The sequence below is a fragment of the Branchiostoma floridae genome, chromosome 3 (genome assembly GCF_000003815.2).
Source record: "Branchiostoma floridae strain S238N-H82 chromosome 3, Bfl_VNyyK, whole genome shotgun sequence".
NCBI lineage: Eukaryota > Metazoa > Chordata > Leptocardii > Amphioxiformes > Branchiostomatidae > Branchiostoma > Branchiostoma floridae.
The window spans coordinates 24,369,349-24,395,932 of NC_049981.1; the positions used below are offsets into that span (position 1 = coordinate 24,369,349).

General features: G+C 38.4%; 1 protein-coding gene across 2 annotated transcripts in view; it reads left to right on the forward strand.

Moving 5' to 3' along the window:
- The window catches only part of LOC118412573 (glutamate receptor ionotropic, delta-1-like), a 47,635-nt gene that overhangs the window by 13,246 nt on the left and 7,805 nt on the right, over positions 1-26,584 (forward strand). For both annotated transcript variants that reach the window (XM_035815517.1, XM_035815518.1), the window contains exons 2-9: positions 6,766-6,921; positions 13,926-14,189; positions 14,430-14,629; positions 16,126-16,179; positions 16,888-17,061; positions 22,370-22,525; positions 24,063-24,182; positions 25,271-25,375. In XM_035815517.1, the coding sequence (XP_035671410.1) occupies positions 6,766-6,921; positions 13,926-14,189; positions 14,430-14,629; positions 16,126-16,179; positions 16,888-17,061; positions 22,370-22,525; positions 24,063-24,182; positions 25,271-25,375 (1,229 nt within the window). The remainder of the gene's footprint in view (positions 1-6,765; positions 6,922-13,925; positions 14,190-14,429; positions 14,630-16,125; positions 16,180-16,887; positions 17,062-22,369; positions 22,526-24,062; positions 24,183-25,270; positions 25,376-26,584) is intronic.

The window sequence follows — 26,584 nt, forward strand, 5'->3', positions numbered from 1 at the left end:
CGTCGTATTTCATGAGTCTTTTCATAGATCTAATTTAACACAACTAGAAAATTGTGGATTTGCAACCTGCGTTTTAACAGCACAGTATCACTTATTGTTATTGTACTATTTCTTTTTTTTCACATTTTATTCACAAGTCATAAATTTTAAGTACAGAACATTCAAGGATAATCACCTAATCACTATAGAGCAGACGGCTAAATACACACAACTAAAGCCAATCATTATAGAACATTTACACTAGCATTACCTTACCATTTTACACACTAGTCTACCTTTACTCAGTCATCTAGGCATATGTAATACTATATACTATAACACATCTACATATTGTTGCAGGGGCCATTCCCACTGGCTTTTTTGGCTTGGGGTTGCTCCCTAGGACTTTCTTTACAGGGGTGTTGTATCCCCCTTGGATTTTTGTTGTTGTACTATTGTATGTAGTAGTATGTAGTATGTATACTTCTAAAAATTTGCTATTGCCGTTACCTTTCTGTACTTTTAAGTTGAGAATATTCTGATGGCAGGAAAAGGGGAAGCCATAAATAAACTCATTTTCCACAACCCTTTGCTTTATTTACACCGACGTTTCAGTGACCGTCACCTTTCTCAGACCAATTCTGACTGGCTTACATTGTACTTCAGCACTAGGAGCCTCTGTTTACAGTTATAGATGTGGTCACAAATGTTCAAATGTACAGTTACTGCTTATTTGAATATTTTATTATTCATGGATGAAGGAAGCATTAATTAAAAAACTAAAACAAAGTATATAAATGTGTGCAGTAAATTACGTGTATTTACAAAGCGTACATGAAAATGTACATGTGATGTAAAATAAAATCTGCTAAATCCAAGCATGTAGACAAGATTTCATAGGCGATCTAAAATTAAAGAAACAGAATCATCCGACAGTGATGATGCACAATCACGATGCAGAACAGATTAGCTATCCTTGCATATCTTAGTACAAATATGCATTCCGAACCAATGCACCACAGAACACAGTTAATACGTAAATGTTCATGACAGGTGTTGAAAGCAGTCCTGCAGGATTAGCGAAGAAATCTCATAATCTAAGTACGCAGAGCGCTCACGTGTAGAGACTAAGAAATGAAGTAATTCCCCTTTCAGTTAGAGAGCGATCTCCACAGTGAAAACAACCGTGCAGACAGCCGGACCCATCTAGAAGCATACACGAGACAAACGGCCATTTTTTGCGTCTTCTTCGCCCATTGCCTTGTGTTGCTGTAAAAAAGGATACATAACATTACACTATTGTGTTTAAGTAACTGAAAAGATGAATGTTGACTTCCCGCTTCAAAACAATGTGGAAAAAGGCTCGGGTCGGCAGTAGTTCGGGAGCAGTCTGACCAGTCTTAGGCCACGCCTATCTTTTAGCTCCGAACAAGTCCTAACCATCTCCCCACCAGTAAATAAGTTACTCCCGACTGAGCCCCGAATGATATCTAACCTACTCCCAACCATCCCGACCCCTATAGCCGCAGACTGCCTAATTTGAAAATTTTGGCGCAGACGAACACCAGCCGGCCAAGTCTAATCCGAGCCGACCACAGCCGACCTAACTCCCTAACCATAGTCGGGAGAGAACCGGGAGGCTATGTTTGGCTATGTGTAACCCGGACTTTAATCACATTTGGGATCTCGGGAGCATTTGACCAACTTCACTTCTAATCAAAATGATTGACTGTATTATAGTTCCGATATAATGTTAAGTAAATGCTCAGCATTACATTGAATCGCCAATTGTGGTAGGAAGTAGGCTGGCATGGATGTCTAGATAACTGATATCTTTATCCAAACCAATTGAATAAGGATCCACCGTGATTATGGTACAAAATCCAGGCAACTATATTCTAAGGAAATATGGGAATACGTTCAAGGAATCACAATAAAGAACCAAACTATTATAGCTTAACGTTGAGCCGAGCTCAGGGAAACCCCACGCGAGGGATTTATATAATTGTTAGGAACTTCCGCCTTTACCGAATCCAATCTTCCCGTACTACATCATTATTTTCTCATTATGTCGTACCGCATAGCAAAGACATATGATTATCTCACAGGTTTTAATATGAATGGCGCATATAAACTTGCATATAAGTTTTTTCCTTAAGTCCAGATTCATTCCTTGTGTCTGACTCAAAGCTGTCTTGGTGAAGTTTTATCATCCGGCGTACGAAAAAAAAATGCCATTAGTTCTTCCATTCCACCATGTCCACAATCTCATCCTGCGCTCCCTGCGGCAAGCTTACACACTTCTTTTAGCATCAGCTGCATATGATGCATACAGGAGGGAGGTGGGCGGCGAGATTACCGGGAATCACAGGTTTAACGTACACTGAGATCCTGCTGGCGTTAACGTGATGCAGACATCACAGAGGTTCCGCCCACGGGACGGATGTAACGGCCGCCTACCTTATCCATCACCCACATTGCGATGTATTGTGTGGCTATGTTTGTGAGCCAGATGTACACCATGCTTCATGCACACTTGCTAAAGCACAGGCAACATCTCTTCATTACCAACTCGCAGACTTGGTTATTTGAATGGAATACACGTGCGCATCAACTTGGCTCCGTTTCGATTAAAAGTCTTTAAATCATACAAAGAAACAATAATGTTAGCAAACATATGCCGCAAATACAAAGGAAATAATGATATCGAAAAATGCATTGAATAAGAAGAATTTGAAACGAAAAAGAAAATAATGTTTGGTGTACCATATTCTGTGTGTTCGGTCATTTGTCTAGCCCTCCTCACCAAGACGATGAGGGTTACTTCACATTTCTTTGCATGCATGTATCGGTTTTGGTGTACCATAGAATGTCATAATCATGTAATAAACCTACTTGCCTTACCTTTGTTTATATTGCATGAATGTATGGCCATCATCCAGCCACGTACAAGGCAATTTGTTTTCATAGTAATGACGTCAAATCTCGGTTCATATGTCACAACAAGTTTTATTATTTGATGGAGACATTATCAGTGTCGGATAAAATAGACTACGGGGTTCATAAAGGATTTATAGGTATAATCAATTTCAGGCAAAAATTGCTTTACCACAAATCTCCTGCTGATTTTGACGTTTGCGTAGACGTGATATATAAAATATTTCTATATATGTCTATATTTCATACGGAATCCAATGTTTACTGTGCGGTAAGATGATGAAAACCGTAATAACGATACATAATCACACCTTGTTATTACCTGCTAAATATTCACCTCAGTAATTGCAGTAAGCCCCCCAAGTATTGATTTATCTGCCAATACTCTTTGTGATATTAACAGAACTGGGAAGGTCAGCTTGAGGACAGAAAAGTTACTCCACTAGATCCAAGTGTTGTGCAACCTATCGTAAATTAGAAGCAAAAACTAATCTTTCACACAGGACGCTGTAACGTTTCTTTATGGTGTTTGTATATAGAATACGCCAGATTGGATAGATCTTCATTAAGATCTATTTCCTCTCTGGATGCACTCATAAAGAACATTGGAAATGGCATGGCAGGTGATAACGTTAGCTGGATGGATTATGTAGGCACTGGTCTTATAGACGTGACTGCAATGGTATAGTAAAGATCTAGTCGGAAATGAGAGCACTAGGTTTCTACGACTAAATTCCTTTCTAATCTTCCGAGTCATAAAAGGGAAAACGATGCAGTTACTGGTAATAAACTTTCCGTCCGAAATTGTACAAAGATGGCAAACTGCCATTTGTCTCATTTTATAGCCCGAGGAAACTACCATGATCTAATTGAGGCAACTTTCAATACCTGAAGTTCCCAGTTCTCATCCAAGAAGACCATCACACTTGCACCACTTCTTTGTAACATATCAAAAGCTATCTGTCACCAAAAATGAAAACCCTAGCATATCTAGGTCTTACTACTTGGCACCAGGAGGTCTTTCATAGACCTTGACATTCGCCTTCCCAAGACCTATATACATACATACAAGATATCCTCATAGTTTATCCATAGATGCCTACGTTTTTCTATCCACAATTATGCGGAGGCACAAAGACACACCGGAACACACGAACACACACACACACACACACACACACACACACACACACATACACACATACACATGATATCAAATATGGATACAGATAGGATGTATCAGTCATCGTTGTGCTAAGTATTGCAACTAATATTCCAACACCTCGAAAATGACCGATAACTGTTACTTACATATACTAACCATATGCAATCCAAGTTCCTAGAATTTAGAAAAATGTCTCTGATCGTTTCCAGCTTTAACACCCCAAACAATTTTATCACCTCTGTGGTAAAAGAAACATACTTTCAAAACCGTATCCAGAAAGTGTGAAAATCATCAAACGTTTATGTTTAAATCGATCGACAACATAATATCATGCTGAAAAATGTGAAAGTGGGGAAGCAGGAATGACAGTTACCTTTCAGCAGCTCAGGACGATGAATCCCTTTTTTGGGGAAGAAACCGTATTAAACTTCAATGGGGTCAGAAAAGGCACCCCAACCACTTACAGCGCAGGTGGAAATTGCCTGTATCGACCAAGATCATAGACCTAATACAATTCCTGGCAGCAGCAGCGGAATTGTTGTCTTTCAAGGGCAAAGATGGTGTCAAGGAGGTATATTTCCCCTTTTACCACCAATAGATAGTTATATTAATCTTAGTTTACCTATGCAGCTCTTTGCATTTCATTTCTGAGAGGTTTGATCACTATTGCAACAAAGCATGATACACCTATTGGCCTATCGATACTTATTTGTGAGGGAAAAGCATACACTTACATCAATAGCATGACATATGCAGTGGCTTTAAGTATCTAAAGAAAAGGAATTCGCTACGGTATATTGCGACGGTACTATTAAAACAGTAAGTACGTTAAACTCCACAAAAGGGAAACGAACTGATTTTCTTCCCCATATTTTTTTTTAAACAAATAAGGTCAATGACCTGAATCAGACGACTATCACTGTGGTTACTGGGAATGTATCAGGCAGTCTGTGGTGTTCTATTTCATTATGTAGCAAGTGGCAGGATAGAGCTGATGGGGGCGGTCGCCATACATATATCGTTACGGGATTTTAGAATAGTAAGAATGAACTGTGCAGTAGTTTGTTAGACTGTAGGCAATGTGAAGCTAGACACTCTGCATTTGCCTGAAAATGTTAGCTTTCTAGTTATGACGACTCGACCTCAATACTTACTATACTGTCCAGGACATTATTATTTGCCATTTGCGGTCTCATCCATCTTTATTAATCGTATGGAATATAAATATATCATTTTGTTTGAGCGTCGCCAAAATTATCACAAATAATTGCTACACACAAAGCTGTCCTATTGCCAGGATGAAACATGCACTATTCCTCTGGCCCCATATACTCACAATTCACAATGGTCACTACAATCACGACCCCTACATCTATTCCAACCGTTAATTAAGGCTCACCCTCTGCACAATCAATTTCGGACAACAGGGTAAGGAAAAGTAAATTGGAATGTTTTCCTTTTATAGTGTTTCTTGGATTGAATCGATCGATATTTGGCAATCCACTTTCATGACTATCTGCTTTTACAACTAATCATGAAAATGAAATTGCGTATAGCGTCAGAAACACGTATACGCAGGCTTTATGAAGAAAAAGAAGCATTTCCTTTTACTGTAAGTGAAACCTTTCTATGCCTTTTACTCTATGTGGTGATTGATCTATTTACACCGGTGATATGCTGTAAACGGCTGGTGAAAGTGGTAATCTGAGGTAGCTCTGAGGCAAAGTTGTGGTATTGTGAAATAATGTCAATATCCCATATAAGAGAGAATATGTAATGAACATACACATTCTGACAAACATACATATCATATTTAAGCTTAATAACATGTCTTTGATCACTTTCGTCATTTTTTGTACATAAATCTACCACGATGCCTGTCAAAGATGATTATTCAGTCTAGTTAATATGCATTCTCATGTTTTTAGTGTTGTTCTTAGCTTATCAGGCAAAGTTATACACTGTACAAGTGTCGTTGTTTCGGAGTGAGCAATAAGTAATATTAGGTGGCGCCATTATTTGTGACAATAAAAGCGATCCTCCGTAAGCTTAAAAACACGAAGCGTGTCTATATATTGTTTGCTTACTTAAAAGACCAATGTGTTTTGGTATTGTGCAGGTCATCTTTTCCAAACCACACACAGTTACTGTTTTGCATTCGGTCTGTGGTTTTAACTGTCCCTTGGGACACAAACCCTCGCCAGAAACCTCCCACTGTTGCTCGCATCGATTTGAATATATGGTCTGACTTGACAATAACGATGCCAAAATCTCTAATCGGCCATTAATACATTTGATACAAATCGTCACCTAAGCACAGGTTCCGTTGTGGTCAGAAACAATGCCACTGAGTGATGTAAATTGTTCATTTTGAAATATTGTGGTGTAATTGCATATTCTTTAGGGATAGAATATGACATAGTAGTGTGACATAGGAAACCGTTCAACTCAGGGAAACTGAGGACACGGTTACTGTCTTTTGTAGATTTCCAGGAGCGTGGGGACAAAGGTTAATTGAAGTTGGTATCGGCCCGTCTCTGTCCAAAGCATGTCCAATGCTTTTGTAGTTTGGTAGCCCCTTAGCCGTCTTTCAAGGCACATGCATGCTCTCTTTTTTCCAAATAAAGGCTTACTATTATGTGTAATGAAATCTAAATACCTACGTTTCAACTTTTTTTCTTCAGGTGCGTTTTTTGAAGAGCCAACGATTGCAGAAGAAACAGCGTTTAAATATGCGGTCGACCAGATCAACAGAAACAGCAGCATACTCCCGGGGGTCAAACTCCTTTACAAGAAGGAAGTTATGGACAGGTCTAACCCATTTCTAGCGACCATCAAAGGCAAGTGATATATTCTTATTACCTTACGAGAATGGGGATAGACTCATTACCGAGGTATATATAGCTGATGAAACAGGCGTTGAGTCTTGAATGAGGTTGAATCCAGGACAACCTAACTTTGTATGCTTTGCCCGTGTTGATACGGGTTATAACCTTATGGTTGAAACCAGATTTTGGTAAGCTAAGACTCTATATACTTAGTTACTTTCCGTCAACAGAAGATGTATATCTCCTTCTACGATCGATCGGCGATCATTCCTCTAGCGACAAAATTAAATCCGTGCAATCCTTAATTGGAAGATGATGAAAGATGCCAACAGGTCATTAAAAAACAACATAGAACGCCCAAATACATGAAGAAGTTCGTTCTGCATCAATCAGGAATGATAGCCCAAAATTAATTTTAAAAATGCATTAAATCCGTTGGGTAAACGATCAAATCATTGGCTGGCCAGCCGTATAAGAGGTATAGGTCATTGATTATAAACCTAAATAGAGAAAGTGTTCACGGTCACAACAAATGTCTCAATTCTACCTTTACGTTAGATGTACATATTTCCGTTTTTCGGTTTTCATAGTCAATCCTAATAGTCATTTTACTGAAATCGAGGATTGGGGATATTTCCATTTTGATGGAATTTTGATCATGTCTCAATTCCAAGATATTTTCCTTAGAGTGCACAGCAATGACCGTGTCTAAACGCCCTCCAATGTCTCCTCAAGGTTGTGTCTTCTCCACTTCTTGAACCGGAACGGGGGGCGTCTGGTCCCTGTACTCGGATACTTCACCGGGAGGTTTGGCGCCATTTCTCTAAGCCAAACCAATTACTCCGCTGCATTAACCCAGGGTAGAGCTCGCCGTGAGAACACCATCTTATGAATATCAATCCTCACCAAGGAACAAACTTTAAAGCCATATCATGCATTATGACGTCAAAATCTAGTGGTCAAATACCATATAATGAAACCTCGAGGGGAAGGCAATTATCCTAAACGTGAAGCTAATGCCCACATTGTTATTACCCTTGCGGTGGTCAATGGCGGTCTCCAACAACTCAAGCATTCAGCTGTGCAGCCTGGACCAAAGGCCGCGGTTTGATATATGCGACTGTACGTCCGTGTCTTTTTTCTTCAGTAGTTGGAGGTCACGCTAGAACATGAGCTTGTCAGAAGTGCTACAGCCACCTATTTGTCTAAGAAGGTCGATATCATACTTGAGTCAAACCCCTTTTCATTACACGGCGATTGCTGAGCGACCGTACAGGGGAAAATCCGGATGTGTGTGACCATGATCCTCTTTCATTATTGGGACATGGTGCAAGGTTGTAAAAGACAGCAGAACAAGCGGATTGTCGAAAAAGGAGGAAATCGTTAAAGCGATCTGTCCCTCAGCGATCGCAGTTTCTATTGGAAATCGGGCAATAGCCACTTCTTTACACAATGAACCTTGTATAGAATCAGTACAGGGGCTAATTTCATAGGTCAAGTATATCTCTAAGTTACATTTGACAAGCTTACAGTGCATCTGCATAGGACAGCTATTACTTGGCCCCTGGCTTCCGGAGCCTTGAAATATGGGATTTTGTTTTTGAAAACGCAACTGATTCAATGTTAAAGGGTCAAAATGAGACCGAACGACAGCAGAGCTACTAGTTGCTATGATCTTTTCAATGTATGCAGTCGAAGAGTTAATACCCATGTACGGTGGTACTTTTCGTTCGTAGAATATAGTATAATTTCTTTTTAAAAATTACTAAACCGTACATACATTGCACTCAACTGAATAAGAATTGATTAAAGCACATGTAAATCTCTTGGCAAAACCAGCTTCAGGAATTCGGTTTTAAGTTTATGTGAAATGATATATGGGCAATGATTGATTTTGGTGACTAAGTGTTCCTACAGCGTAGCACAAAGAAGAACCTAACGAGCGATGTAATAGGAAAGAAAATCATAACTAACAGATAGCCAATAAAAAAGAGATAATAATGTCCGTCATGGCATTGATTCGTCCTTGATGTACATTATTGATGCTATGGTAGTATCAGGTACAAGTCGTGAAAGTAGGAGTCACGAGGAGTAGCAGGACAACTTAAAAGCAAATGATAGCATTCCTATGAAAATACGCATATCACCATTTTTCAAACAATAGACTTAAACCATTTTGCTGAAATAATTTTTTTTTCAAGTAAGATACTGAACCTTCTTTTTTTTTTACCACTGAGCCCCCAAAACAGGTATTTCCAGCAATTCGCATATGTTAGTAAACAAGTGATCGGAACAAATACGCAAAGGAAAATGATGTTAAAGACACTAAGGAACATAAACAACTGGTTTGTGGGTGCAAGACTAGACAAGTGGATTTAGTGGGTATTTACAAAGACGTGTAGGGGCGAATCAATGCAGCAGGGCTCTCCCCAGTTCAGTTTTAAACTGGGAGGAGACCCCACCTCCGCCACACCAGGCTTATGTTCGTTCCGCTCGTTAAATAGCCTTAGAGTCCATGAAGAAATGGCAAAGTCCTGATTATCATGTCAATACAATACAATACAATTCAGCTAATCCCGTCCCACAATCAATCCTTTTATCATCACACAACATCATACAATTTTTGCAACAAACGCAATTTCCAAATACATGCTACTATTTTTTTTTCAAAAATCCTTCATACCTTACTCAACTCAGCTGTGGAACTGCATTGACTCAAGCGTGTGTCTGCTGAACGCTTCTCTGTTTATAAAAAAATTGCTAAACCATTCCAGCTGATGTATCCTATTCAAATTCAGGACCGAGATACACTTGCACCCTGCTTACACGTCTTCGCATCGGCACCTGCAGTCTAAACTATAAACTGTTTAGTCGTAACTAAGTTAAGAATCCTTCTTGCAGCTGCGAAAGCATTCCCCACTACTTGCTCCGCTGCCCTAACTTTGCCATTCAACGTTTACGCTTCCTCGATAGACTTGATAGTTTAAACATTCCTGTGTTAGATGTTAAAATTTAATCTGACATAATTGCTTTTGTCAACTTATTACTGAAAGGTTAATTCTTTCTAACGTCTAAAATCAACAAGTTCAAATTATTGTCCAAATTTAGCTACCTGCTTGGAACCAAATGTACATTTTGTTGTAGTAACAAATAACCTTTTCGTCATTTTTCAAGCACCCTTTCCACTAAACAATGATCGCTTAGCAACAATGAAGAGAATGCTATAATTGAAATAAGATTCAGATGTAAACATATGGTAATATCATATAAAACATGGAAAAAATATTCATAGCGTTACAAATCAGTTCTTTATCTAAGAAATTTGCGACCTGTAGAATCATTGGTTGCCCAGCGGTCGCATCGGGGTCGCAACCCTTAAAAAAATGGGTCGTTGCTTAGAAATATGCCCTGGCTTGATCACTATGAGACATCTAATTATGCAAAGAAGATTGAATATAACACATGTTAGACAATGAGGCTTTATTCTAATTCTGAAGGCAATAATTACGGCGCCATCTAAATTATAAGATGTCTCTCTGAAACGTTTCATACATCATATCGATTGGTTTGAATATATTACTACGTTTTAAGCTATCAAACATCACGCATAATTACCTGAGTGTCACGTCACTTCTAGAGACGTAATTGTGTATGATATTGATATTGGATAATGATTCCTAAATACATAGCAAGGATTATAACCGTATGTCTTAATGATAATCCAGACATGGATGATTTATCGAAGCGAAAGTTCATTTCGTGAAAAGTTTTTCTCAAAACGTCCAAATGTATCCAGTGACTTGTTCCCCACTGGGTGTTTTAAGTGTACCCACAGGACGAATTAAGGTGAACACAAATACAAACCATAGCCCCGTGCATGCTGAAGGCATACAATTGATTGACAATCAGATGGTAACGGTTCTGCATTCGAAAATTGTTGCCATGGGCTGCCTTTTTGTCACAAAGGTGCACCTTCTAAGCTGAAATAGATGCCAGGAGTTCAAAAGAGCACAGCCTTTACAATGATGGATTATATCATTCCATTACAGGAAAGGTTTCGTAAAACATTATCAAGCACCAGACCCATACGGAATTAAATCAAGGAATGTTTAGGATCTGTTTTTGTATAGATTAACAACATTAATGACGTCATAATGACATCACAGTGCGTTATAATCACGTCAAATCTCTTACAGATGCTTTTTTTAAGTCTACAGAAATCTTGGTCATCATATACTTAATCGTTTCGGAGTTATAGGAGTAACAAATGCGGGCCTCAAGTCCACCCCCTCTCGTCCCAGATTGACCGAAAAAAGCCCGGTTTGGAACCCACTAAATTTAACGAAATGAGTATGGGTAAGTGGATTGAATTAGACAGCTTGTACTCTTCAGATTTTGCGAGACAATATGATAGTTTGCGGGTATGAAATTCAAACAAAAAGAAAAAAAAAACGCTAAAAACATCTACGACACATAATTACATCATTGCATAGTTAGTTGGTCACGCACAAATACACAACTAATATAAATCGATCATCGGCAGGTCACCACAGCAGGAGTGAATCACAGAAATGCTAGAAACTAAGTGATGCACGTCGTTAGGTCATTACCGATTACTCCTGATGTTCTTTCAACCATCTGCGTCTTATCAAAGGTGCACTAAAATTTTCATGGGGTGCATTTGAGAGTGATCTCTTGGTACTATGCACGCTGCTCTCTTTAGCAGATTGAATTGCTAATGCGTTTTGCAAGCCGGTTCAAGTTGTTCAAAGGCTGTCTGTATCTCGGCGTGCGCGCTTTGATGTCTGGAACACTTATGTTATCTGAGGGGTGCCGAACTAATGAGCATATTCTGTCTTAATTGTTGTGGTGACATCAGCGCGCGCATCAATTTTTGTCGGTTTCGAGAAAATCGTTCAGAGCAAACTACAGATATTGTACAAAGAAGATGCAAATATATTTCCTAATTTGTAAACAATACAGGGCATAGCATATAAATCTAGAAATTGAATTACGAGTACAAAACAAAGTCTTTTTTTCAATAAAAAATGAAATAAAAATGTATCATTTGGTATATTATATTGTTTGTTTTCATAATTTGCTAAACCTTCCTCTTCACATACATCTCATAATAAAGGAAAAATTTTGTCCAACTTTTGTCGCACGCTGGCATCATTTTGGGGGTCTTATTGCTCATAATTGTCGTTCATACTGTCCAAATATAGCCTGAGATCACACCAAAAGCATATGAGCAAATGATAATTTAAAATGATAAAATCTATTCTTCTTATTCTTAAACAATTAGGCTGGAGAATATTCCAATCTCACAAAGCGGAGGCAATGTGTTTTTCTTTGGAATAGCTAAGCTCCATATCAATAATATGATTGTTTCTTAATGGAATCTTATCCAATTCTTTACGGAGGCAATAATTACAGATACATGAATTATGTATGTGACAGGAGAACGTTGATATAGAGTGGAAAACTACATTTCCACAGAGATGGCCATAGCTGGAAATTAAAACCATAAATCTTGGGTCTTGTATGGCGATCCGGTGGTAGACATTGGTATTTATCAGATATCTGCATATATAGAAGCAATGACAGTGATAAAGTAGGCATCAGAACGCTCCCTTAACACTTTTCACTTTTAAAGCAATCACAGCAATCAAACAGGGATTGGTTGGTAAGTTTTAATTTGTAATGAAAATTGATGGTTATACTACGCATCTGTATATGACTAGAGAAGAACAGAACTGTTTCTACTATAGCAGTCATATCTGCTTTTAAATTAAAGTAAAACCACAATTAAAATTCTTACGCAAAATGAAAGATAACTTAATATGATGTTGATTTTATCAGCGTTACCAATTCATTAAATGACGTAGAGTCATTCATGATGAAAACAATTATGAAATGTTGAGCTTTATTTTCCAGCAACCATATTGGTAAATTTTAGCATGTGACATTAATGGATCGTATTTTTTTCTAGAGGTATATATTTTACTCTGCATGTGACTTGCTATATCCCCAACGTCGCCACGGTACTCATGGAGTGATCTCGGGAAATCGGTTGACTGGCATACAGTTACGCGTACGAACCTAAACTTGCGGATAAACTCTCTATACAAAGTGTTCCATTGTGAATACAGCGGCAAGCACAAATGACTCTATTTGGGCCTAAGACAAATCATCGCGTGTTCGCGTGTAAAAGTGGTCCCGAAGTGCTGATAATTTGCCAACACGCTACTGTCTCTGGAATTGCCATAGTGTGAAAATAACAAATACGTCACCTACTTTCCTACTTCAACGCTTAGCAAATACTTTTGTTTTTTTAAGGATTTTGTCTTTCAAACAATTCAAATGACAAGATGCTAACGATTTCCATGTTGGTTGTCTCATTCTTACATTATTTTGCTGCGATTGTGTACGAAGAGGACGTTTGTAGAAGAATCCCGTAACAGAATATATCTGATTTCGTCATAAAACGGTTAGGCAAAATAGACTAAACAAGTCACTTCGGACACAAATGATAATAGAAACTTGCTTTATGTATGTGCTACCATGTTACGTTGCCTAGAGATACTTGCGGCTTTTGTGGTTTTAGAGTAGATATTCATATATAATGGAGGTTATTGGCTGTACGTACGCATACGAAGGGAACGCATTATAGATAAAATGCGAAAGGTGATGGTCGCTCAAACGCATAACACGTCTGGATATGTACTAAGCATTGTTTAGACTAGAACGGTTTACATGGGGCCTGCGCCCTTGACATATTACCAATAATGTATCCCCATACGTATGGGCACTTAGAACCACGAACCCTACTTATTTAGCAGCTGTACATAGTCTAATTGAACAGAAGTCGCCCCCCCCCCCGTTGGTTCTGTTGTACCCAGCCATAGTACTGCACTTACAACTCATATTGTCAAATTTACAAGCCAATCAAGAAATATCGTTTACGTTCTCTAGTCCATGAGTATATAATCATGTCAGCATTTTTCTGTCCGCAGTCTGTTCGTTGATGACCAGCCAGATAGCAGCACTTGTCAGTATCACCAGCCAATCAACAAACAGTGTTCTCCAGTCCATGACAAACACCATGACCCTGCCACATCTTTACGTCCCGAGGCCTTCCTGTAACTGCAAGGTCCTCGAGCCGAAAGGGTACAGCCTCAGCATGAGACCTAGGCAATCACAACTCGACCAGGCGTTATTGACATTAATAAAACAGCAACACTGGAGAAGCATAGTTTTGATATACGACGAATCTTACGGTGAGTCGGCATCTCTTTTATAAAGTCAATAATAATCACCTGATGACTAATTTTCTGCTGAATGCATTGTTTCGAAAGAAAGAAATATAGATAGATAGATGGGGGGAATAGAGCAGATAGAGAATGTAGGAAATCTACACTTTATATAGCATATACATTTATTTAAAAAAGGTGCCTTTTTACAAATCTTAACATATTTACTGCAAATTGTAGTCGTATCTGTATGTTTGTATGTTTCAGATTTTGACAGACTCCAGACGTTAATAATTGAGGGCACGAGTCATTCATGGGATATGCTAATACTGAGAGTATCTTCGAGAGAAGAATTGAACAGCAAAAAATTCCGGAAGAAGCTAAGGTCCATCGACGAAAGGAACTTCAGATACAACAACGTAGTGGTGTTGTGTTCCCCTGATACAACTGTTGAAGTTTTGTACCAGGTAGAGAATTTGTATTTTGTAGTACACGTTAAGAGCAATTTTACGAATGTTAATGCTTTAGTGGCCATTTGTAGTTTTTCTACTGACATTCTGTTAAACTAAGACATTTACAACCGTTCTCTGAAATAATGCTACCAATTGCCATTTACAGCATCAAATAAACCATACAAACATACGCGATAGACAGAAAAATTATATGAAGTATGTCCATTATAGGTAGCCAATTTAAACAACACAACTAGTACGTTAAGCCATATATATATATTGTTATATATATATTGTTTCCCCGACAATGAGACGATATCAAATTGATAGATCTGCGTACCTCGACGCGTGCAACATCGTCAATCTCAAAAGTAGAGCCAGTACTTATTTTGTTTAATGAATATTATCCTGTCCAACCCAAACGCATACGGAGACCTGCAAATGCATAAAGAAAAATTCAGACAAATGCATACAGAGCAATTTAGACAGTCGTTAGCTTTGCTTACGTTAAGCACTCTTGTCTTAATTGCCAACCTGTATACTTATTCATACATCAAGATTTTGACATTCAATTATTCAAAACTCCTTAGCTATTTATCTTCGCAAATCCAACCTTTTATCTGTACATTTCGAACTATATCAACACATAGAAAAGCACGCCCGAATATCAGCTGCAGTCAGCTTTACTAAATGTCAAACCTGCTCGCTCGTAGCCGCAGGGTTTATCTGTGATTTACCTTTCAATACACATTGAAATTTTATGGAAACGAGGAACGTAGACGTTAGACCGAAGGTAATGGTATTTCCCCGAAGTCGAACTAAGTATTGTAAAGGCCCTAAGGATATTACTCACGTTTACGTACTTTGACGTAATGCGAAAGCATGAAGTTCTTCAGTATTCCCCACCCTTCCTCCTTCCCTCAAGTATTAATGCCAACAACATATATATATATATATATATATATATATATATATATATATATATATATATATATACTACAATATATATATATATATATATATATATACTACAGTGTTTCATTGATTGATTTTTACATGCATGAATGCAATTTCAACGTTGATACAGAAATTTCTCTCTTTTATGGACACTGCGATCAAATTGATGTTCATTGGTTTCTATGCTAATGGTCTCTCAAGCCCTAAATCCACCTCGTGGTGATCGCTCTGCGACCTAAATTAGATTTGTGTTACGGTTTGACTAAACATAGAGGTGGAACAAGTAACAGGAAACTTCCGACGTCTAAATCTCATTCAGTTTATTTTGGTTATATATCTTGACAGGCTCCCTGTTCCTCGCCTGTTACAATAAGTTATACAAATCCGGCAGTGAGGTCAGAATGTTTATTAAGAAAACATCTACATGAATATATTCTCTTTACCTGTCCCTGGTTCCCTTGAAATCAGAGGCTAAAGGAACAACTTAACTGTATCCAAGATTGATTAGAAAACAATAAACAGTAGTCAACATTTATTCTTTTATCTTCATACAGGCAAATGAAATGCACATGGTCGGGAACCAGTATCTCTGGGTGATCGCTAATGAGGTAAGTCCGTGAGCTTGCAAGATTGAATTATTTTGCATTTTATCAAGCCGATTCTTATTGTGATATTTTCTTTATAATGCCAAGCTATGTCGGCTATTTAGCAGATTTGCATCTGAGATTGAATTTGAGAATATACACCGATGATAGTTGAAAGCTACTTGTCAGGCTGCCTCGGTGAGAATGAATTGTCCATCATTACGAGTGTGGTTAATCGGTAGCCTCAATGCTGCAACACATCATCGATTGGTACTGTCAACGACTCGCTCTATACGACCCGTAAACCGCAATGTTATAATTAAAACTAGAATGAATCTTTAGGTGACTCAATTATACAAAAAAGTCAAATGCTTTTGAGTTTGCATTTAAAATACCTACGCGAAGTTAACTTAAAAGCGTCTACATTTACAAGTCAGTGCGTACCTTGTCGGACAACATAGAAATCAAAACTTACTTGAAATGGAAACATTTTGAATATCAAATACCTTTACAAAATCCTAAATTAAGTTATGTGCACACATTATAAATAGCATCAGGCGAAAACAAATATACAATAAATCCTACATCAAAATCAAATACATGATTTGACAGATGCCTGGTTCAATAAGCGTGCATCTTTTGCTTTACATGTTACTGTGCTTCAATCTACATACAGTTAATTCAATCAGCGTATCAAATGCAAACATCTATCCCATTCATATCCTCCGGTAGGAAATAAGTGATCGACATTTGGACAGCATCAATATCACCACTGGCATGATCACTGGCATCAGGAAGAGAATACCAACGGAAGGGTACCACTTAAACGGCTACCTGGCACATCTTCAGAAAACGCATCCTGGATACTCGCTCAGCTTTCTCTTTCCTACGTTACAAGACTTTCCGGTGAGTGAAATAAAGAATATCAAATATCAAAACGATTTCACATAGTTGTTGTGTTGTCTATGCCTGTTGGTAATGGTTTGAAACGAAATACAGATATATGCTAAATATGTAGTTGGTATGGATGCTCAAGCGCTTCAAAGCTAGAGGGCACATCACCGAGAGGTGATTGGTTTAATTCCTGGCTTTCTTGGGTAAATGCTGCCACAGATTCCATGCTGAAGTTTACATGGCTTTTCTATCTTTACCCGTGTGTAATTGGGTACCTCACTTTGCTTCGAAGATGTAAAAGGGTGCACTTGGTCGAAGAATGGGATCTGCCTTTCAATACCATGTCAATGACAGTAAAATAACAGTACACCACCTCTACAACCTCCACATGGCTACGGACCTCTGCCTTTACCTCGCTACGTCATATGTATTACCTGATAACGTGAGTTGAAAGCATACACAGTAAAATGGCAATGTCAGTATCTCAACTGAAGCTTCATCTATATTTAACATATCTTATTTGAATGAATGGAAGGTCTTATTACACGGAAAGACGCTCAAAGAGTGACCTTTCCCAGTTTTGCAACACCTGTTTCTGATTGTGATAAAAAGAAATTGTGTCAGGGTGACACGATGCAGCCTAAGGTTCATTGTTTCTCATTTGATGTGTCTGAGCTTCAAGTTTTATATGCCAAAGGGCGTCCTAGTGAACGTTCTGCACGCTTTGCTTGTATGGGAAAGGTGCAGTCAGAAATAACCTTTTCATATCGAGGGACCTTAGACGTCAATGACAAAATGCCACACGGCAACGAATTTCGGCAACATATTCGTCATATTCTATTTTGTTTTAGAAAAGGTGTTTGCAAAAGGCTATGTTGACTCCATTATGTGGCTGACATCACCTCGGCACTCAAAAACTATAATGCCAGCGTGCAAAAAAATATCCTCGATATGAAGCGTTCAGGAAGGCCTAACACAGAGCTTGTATACCAAACACTAAATTCTTCATTTCTATTCTAACAGATTGACAGATCTTACTCATTTGCATCCATTTGTGACGTTTCTTTTGTGCAGTGTGTATTTGCTTATATTACAGCTTCTCTGTACGCTAAACACTTTGGTTGCAATTATATAAAAATCTGGCGAAAATTGAGGCGTGCTCGGATGTCATGTATATAAACAATTCAGTGTGGGCTTACATGATTAACAAAACCTTATACAATGACAATACAGTCACACTATAAATGCCGGTGACCTCTTTTATCAAAGGTCGTTGACCTGCACATCGACCTGCTCCTGACGTGTGGCCGGGGGCGCTAACTAATTTTGATTCAACTAAAGTCGCGTCTCGTGAAGTGTCAGTGTGTTCACTGTTCATTTCACCTTGTCTGCTTTGTGACAGAAAGGGGGGCTCGAGTCAATACTCGCTCTATACCTGGCGTAGAGCTGGTCTGGTGTTAGAAAGGCATGGCTGTTTATCTGCATGTAGATTCTTATATATAATGCCTATTCGATGTCTTTTCATCTTTGAATCTCTAATAAAGGCGGTGCAAATGTAGCAGTTGCTTTTGTATGGGAGCCGTCTGTATGGAATCATATTCGAGTGTACGTTGTTGATTTGGGACGGTCACCTTGAATAGAAAACGTCTTTATCAACGGGTCGATGCTCATTGTAGCCATCCCATATGTTCTTCATTCCCGAACTTTTTAACGTAAAACTTCTCCTGAGAAGGCAATCTGTTCTCCTAATAAACAGTGCTCCAACCGAGCGCATTTTCCATCTCACTCAATGAAGGGCCCAATTTCAGTAGAAAATTGCCTCCACTGATAGGATGCAGTATGACTTCTAATACACTCCTATACTTCATTGATACCTGATTTGTTTGGAGAGTAATGTAATATGGTTGGCAACTTCCGTCCGATGGAGAACTTCCATACAGCTAGTCCGGAATGCAGGACGGTTTTACAACACAAACGATAATGATTACGGCTGTCAGAAAATCAATTTACATGCGTTTAGTATTGGAACTTGTTTACAACATCATAGTTTATGATACGGCGCTTTGATTTATTACCGTTGTTATGGTAAGTAATCTATAAAACGTCATTTGAGGCAAATCATGATTAATATAGGAAAAAAACAGTCGGGTTAAATATTCACTTTTTGTATATTGTAAAATGGCTTATTGGTGGCTATTTTGCTACGACCATTGCTGTAGATTTATCTGTTTGCTGTCTCCTCTGCATGGAAGTACAATATTACAAACTGATGGTCTCACTTCAAATAGCCCATTTATTTCCCCATCCTAGAGTATGGAAAGCAATATTTATGGCATAGTCAAACGTATCCTCTATCTTACCTAGTACACTCACATAGATTCATTAATGACAGAAGGCACAGAACAATCTTGGCTAGCTATAGGTCTTATTACTAAGAGAGGGTTTCTGGTTCTGTTCATAAGACGTGCGCATTAAAAAACGTTTTTGATTCTGTTCATATGACGTGCACTTTTTTGTTTTGTGCGTCAGTGCCGAAAAAGAGAATTTGTGGGCCTCTTTTTTTCATTTCCAATGTGACGCACCATGTGCTACTAAGACTCTAAGTCCACTAGAGGCAAAGTGAGGGTCCGAGGGCTTAGATGAATAGCAGCTTTTAAAAACTTATTTTGTGACTTTGTGTTTTGTTGTCTTTTAGGCCACATTTCTGCATATTGCATCATACTCCAATCATAACAATCAAGGGTAAAACAACTTTGTCGCTGTACGGGCCCAAGTGATTGGCCTCAGGTGGAAAGGGATCATGCTATATGTAACCGATACAGCAAACATTTCCTCATAAAAAAAGACCAATTTCCTCTTGCTTATCAACTATCAATTGTTAATTAAGCAACTTCCTAATTGGTCTGTGAACCACATCCGTAATGACTCTTCTACGGAGAAATGAATATTCTGATAGGTTGGCTTAATGATGATTAACAGTGTAATAGTCTCTCAGTGTAAAAGGTGCACATAAAGAATTAGACTTAAACAAGTGACTACATTACTCTCTTTTACCGAACAATTAATGATGCTGATATCAGATGAACATTATTATGGCAGAAGCTAGACTTCGGAGACGACAAAGATGATCCGCCGTGCTTTCATGTGCATATCTGTCATGGACTGAAACAGGTCAGGTTTTGATGAATTGCAATCAACTATCTGGGGAACGCGTGCAATCGGTCACGGTGTCAAGCTTGTGCACTTGTTCTTCAAATTGGAAACTCAAAATAGGTGAAATGCCAAGTCCCGTACGTAATCAATCATTTTTTGAAATACCATGTCAGGAATATTGAGTATCTAGACCAATGATATAATCCTATGTTATTAGGGAACGACTCTAACACCAACATTCAAAACAGCCCTGACGTCAGATACACCCCTTTTCATTACAGACTACGATCGCACTACGATGGCTGACGGATTTCGCAAAGAATGTCATTGGCGAAGAACATTTTTAGCTTGTGTGTTTTCTTGTATTTGACATCGCATATCTACATAGTGGACAATATTCCAACCATTAAATCAAGGGTCACACAAATCCAACTGTGGTCGCTACAAGATCGCTCAGGGATCGATGTCTAGTGGGAAGGGGCCTGTAAGAAACTGAAGATGATTATGTGATATATTTTGCGATAGAACTTTAATCAAAACTTCACACTTGAAGAACTGATTATTGACTATTTAAAAAGACAGACAAAGCATTCCGTGCACCGATAACACTAATGACAGCCATCAAATTAATTGGCAGCTACCACTGCTTCTAAGTAACAGGCTGTCGTATCTTAATCAAAAAAGATCTGCTGTAAGAAAGACAACGACCTTTATAGCTATGGATACCTCAACTTCGCCGAAGGACATAAGCAGCGAGAGAATAAACAGTTACTGTGCTATGCCCTCCCTTGAGTGCTTTTATTTGGAAAGATTCGATCCATTCCCTTCATTCAATAACCATTTATTTCACCTAAATACATTAGCCAAGCTCAAGAGGATAGAATGCCTTTATGTGATTTATATGATATGACCAAAGTGACCTTAAAACCGCCAGTAATATGATAATATCTCCATAGGCGTCCGAAAAAGGGTTATGAAGAAGCAGGAAGTTGTAAACATACTTGAAGTTTGTTTAGTTGGTGCCGTATGCAATTTATGCTTTTGATATTATGAAACTACTCGACCCATTTGACAAGTATTTCTTTTTAACTCGCTGTTAAGATGCACAATGTATACCAGGAAATATATATTTGCGTACGACTAAGGAAGTAGTACGATTACAATCATTCTAGATTTTGTCCTAGACTTCCCCCAATAGTGAAGCAATGTCTGTAAAAGAATAAAAGCTTTATACGAAGGTTTGTTAATTTATGACGAAAATTTCCGTTCGTCAAAAAATCAACTTTATCCAATGCACAAAATTTTCAAATGGATATGAACACGACCTCCGTTCCATCCTTGATTTAGTATAACAAGGAAATATGAAATTTAGAAAAATATAACAATAATGATTGCTTAATATGTCCGTAGGACTGCGTGGGCGCATCCTTTAAAAACAATTGATAAGTGCAGAGGTTGTACACATCTTTATGGAGCATAAAAGCAATACAGGTGGCGATCAATGAGTCTGATGTTTTATTACCATGATTGCCATTGCTTGCAGCCCTTCTGCTGCGCATAAGAGAACACTTACGGTCACTTAAAGCATCACGGTCTCAAGTCTCAAGGCCAAATATGATATTCACATATCAAGACAAAAGGGAAGCCAATACCAATTGCAATACAGGCAAGGCTAGGCATTGCTCCATATTCAGCAGATGCCGATGTTTCTTTTCTGAGAAAGTTCCAGTACCTGTTTTATACTACGATGCTGTAAAAGTTTTTAAAAACGGTAGTCCCATGAGGTCATGACATTTTTTAACGTACGTAGGGGCAGTACGTTGTTATCTACTGTGTTCAAGGCTTCTGTGGTGTCATTCCCTCTCCCTCCACCACCTTTCACCTTCACAGTCGGCAGGTACCTATTTCTATACCTCGGTGGATTGAGAAAAATCTTGTAAAGGACCTCTCCAAGGGACACAACGTCTATCTAGCCAGAAAAGTTTTTAAAAATCGAACCCTTGACCTCTAGAGCCTCGCTTCCGCTACCACCAAACGGTCTGTATGCCTTAGCATTCTCGAATATCGCTTCATATCAAAATATCGGAAATACTATATATCAATGATGAACAACTTTCTATTTTCCCCCAAGTGATATTACTTAGTGCTTCTAACACCTCTCCTCCAGCTATCAGCGGCGTACAGCTACGATGCAGTTTGGGCTCTGGCAAGGACCTTTGACAACCTCATCAGAGAGAGGAACTGGACAGCCGCAACTCCATTAATCTGTCATAAGCCTACTCCATGGCTGGGTGGAAAGAACCTTCTAGGCTCCTTGCGTAGGGTAAGTTGTGCAGAGAAAGAAAAGTGCATAGCTTTTCTTTCGTATGTGATATTATTTCATGAGGGTTATATTCTCACAAGCATTTGTGTGTCTTTCTGTCTGTCTGTCAACAAGATAACTCAAGATGGATCAGTTTCATACTTGGTGAGCTGGTGGGGTGTGACAAAAGCTGCAAATGATTAGATTTTGGCCCCCTGAGACTTTTCTTGGTACTACAGCGAATCTTGTGTTCTGAACAAGCTGTGGTTACCATACTTAGGCGTTAGATAGGCATTGTACTCATAAAGAAGTGACATGAGTTTGGGACCTCTAACAGATAGGGATGCAATTGCAGGGGCATTTTTGTATAAAAAAACATAGAGGATAATTCAAGAATTGAATAACAGATTTTCATGATTTTTGTACGTAGGTAGCTTAGACCAAAAACGTACAAACTGAAATTCAACTAATGCAAATTGAGGACATTTGCATAATTAGCAAAAATCTTACTACATAGCAGTGTTTTCCATGTATCGTTTGTCCTGGGCATGATATGATATTTACATCTGGGTGGCAGATAGCTTTGAATGTTAGGACAAGGTGGGGCAGGTTTGATTCCCTTAACGTTCAATTTTGGAGCTGCAGGAGCATTTCAGTCATGACATTCCGAAGTGGATAACTGCAGAAAGGAACAACAGATTTCCAGCATTTTAGGCATGCAGTTAGCATAGGAAAGATAATCATCATGATATAAATATAAATGCAAATAAGAAAGAATCAATTTGCATAATCAATTGGGAAATTGCATAATTCCATTGTTTTCCATAACTTGACTTTGATAAAAGTGATTTATGATAGGTGCAGCATAAACAAACACCAAAAATGCAAGGAAGGAACCGATTTTACATAATCTATGCAAACATGGCAAAACAGATTAATGATAAAAGAATTTTATACTTGTGACATGTATAAGTTCGTCAATGATGAACATCACCGTGCACAAATTATGTAAATATGAATGTCATTATTAGTTATACCATTGCCCCCTAAACTCATACCTTATGATCGCATCATATCGAAATAGAGATCATTATCGCTTCTCTGCGGTATATGAAAATTAATAACGGCGTCATTTTGTCTAGACAAGGGCTAAGTAAGAATAACACCTACATCTAGACCTTTGTATGTATGTATATATGTATATATTTGCCTTCAGGCACCAATCAAAAGTTGAGAAAGTTTTCCCTGGTGAAATTACTTTACAAGTTCAAATTAATTCCCTCAGTTTATCCATTAGCGGTGGATGGTGATTAAAACGGCAATTTCGATGCCAAACGATATCTAAAATTAAAGACATCGAAAAACTTGGTAATTAGGTAACATATGATAGCTTGCTTGTCATTTGGTATTCTTGTACGATTCGTTTAGCTTCGATTTTAAGTAATTGCAATTATTATACTAATGTCGCTTGTAAAATAAAAAAGGAGTTTGCTTTGCACTTACAAATATTAATCAACAACACACATAATCATTTTTCCATATTCAATATGTTTATCAGAACAACATGTCAGGCCTCAATGGACCGGTGCACTTTAACGGCGAAGGATACAACGACAATGCCGAGATGGAGATTCTAAGTCTGACGACCAACGACGAAAATATCACTAAATTCTGGGCGGTGAGTACCATCCCATTTGCAGTGTTTTAGATGTTTGTTTATTTTGCACATTTAGCTAGCTTGAATAAACATGTTAGTACTTCACTAAAGATATCTTTTTCTATCAAAGTTGCAATCTTTGAGATTGTTTACCCAGTATTAACACAAATAATGATAATGCTCGAATGATTTATGGTTCTTTTCTGTACAATACATGAGGGAGTAAATAGTACTAAGTATGCGAAGCGCCTTTCCTTATGTAATTGACGCCGGTGACGTCAGCTTCAGGGTAACTACAAACTTTTGAGTTGTTGAAAGTGCGAGCAAATTCCTTTTTCCTCCAGGGAGAGAAGAAAGTATCTCTGACATATCGATTGTAGTATCGAATCGGTTGGTACATAATACACTCCACTACACATAGTCCCTCACATTCGTTACGGGCTTTAAGGGTCGTGCCCTCAATGGCACTATGTCTTTTGAACGACGTTGATAAACGAGGCTAGTTAGCATGGCTGCTACTGATATCGTTCTACAACCGATTCCAACCACGCGATTGTAATCGCATTAATCCACTTGGTGAAGACGAAAGCACAAACTCAATAAATCAAGACAAGAACATAAAAATGTAATAAGAATAGCACTATGTATGACGTAATGGTCAATTTACATTTCTTAGTGAAAATTTATGTTATCCGATTGGTCTTTTCTGCTGATGTAGAAAAGAAAATAAAGGAACAAATTAGACTCTTTGATGACAAGCTGGATGGCCCAAATCTATAGCCCTTTTCCCAGGCATTAAAACCTTCGTACTGGACAGGACAAAACAGGAAATATCTGACCAGTTCCTGAACCAAATTGAAGTAAGAAAACCGTGTCCGGAGAGGCAATTCAAAGACGTTTTACTCCTACAACTGATGTGATCGATCGCCTCACTCCACATTTGTTTCCACACACCAATCCCACTCACCAGACGTATCGACCTGTCTGCAACATACTCCTACAGAAGTGTGATCTAGTGACACCTGCTCTCCGTAAATACAGATTGTTATGGAGACGTATGGTTACGAGCAAGACTTACTTGTCTTTTTGTCCGTAAATCTTCCTGATAGATCGGGACCTGGAACGTACAGGGAGGCTTGAATCTGACTGAGCCGGCGTTTACCAGGGAGATACACAGCTTTGAGAACACCACTCTCACTGTGGTTACTCTTACGGTGGGAAACGTCATTATTCTTGAATAAAGAAAATATGTATCACACGTTAACACATTTGACAATTGCTATGATGTATTGTAGGCATTATGAAGTTTGTAATTCCAATTCAACGTTTTGAATACTGCGCCAAAATTTATTTCTTAGTGTCCTCATTTATCTATTCTCTTCTACATTTTTCATTCCTAGTTGAAATTTCTCTGATGGCGATGGCAGTTAAGCTAACTTACAAGCTTATAGAATTAAAAAAGGGAAAATGTTTGACTTTAAATGACGATAACGACTCTCACATAATACACGTAATATACGAAACTCCGATTTGGTGGCTGCTATTGGCGTAACCTAAAAACATGTATATGAGTAATATCTGTCTCTAGCACGAAATGAATCCTATAGCCTGGCTAAATTCCCCTTTTAAAAGCGCTTCCACTGACCATGGCCATGCCCCTAGTAGCTAGACTGCCAACACATCTAAGTCAGGACAATTGTCAACATCCAAAAAGTGTTATTTTGCATTTGTGCTGCCATGGACCAGGTATTGTAAGACTTTGGACTGTTTCTTGCCATAATGTTGACAGCTATGGTGACTGGTGTTCATGGTGACAGAGAATCCTGAGCTCCAGTTTGACTGAGTTTTATAGAGACAAATTCAAAGAATCCCTAGATCCTTTTTGTAACAAAGAGATGAATGTTTTTTCAAGTAAGAGTAAAGGATAAAAAATGGCCACTAGTTCTCGTAGCCCTATACAGCGGGAGATTGTGTAACAGGCTACAACTGCATGAGATATAGCCAAACACTTGAAGATTGCCAATCCAATTGTAAGCTGACTACAATCCCACAGTGGTCAAAGTGCTGCTTTACCAAATGCCACGTATTTACACCCACACTAATTCGGAGGTAATTTCCCCATGGAAATATTTTGAGGCCAACTAATTTCCCTTGGGGCGTGATGGGATTTCTTTTATTTGACGTTAACGTTAAAATTCTATGTTACTTTCCATTCTAGTTGGCTTTCTGGACTGACGTCTAGCAATGCCTTGCTTTGAACACAACAAAGAATCACACGTATCTAACGAAGGATTCCAAATAAATCATGTATAAGCTAGGGTATATTTGCGATCTGGCACAATAAAGCACCCTGCCAGTAGAGCTCCCGATCGGAGTACATTTGTGTCGATTCTTACAAGGATGCAGGGAATGTGCTAGGGTTT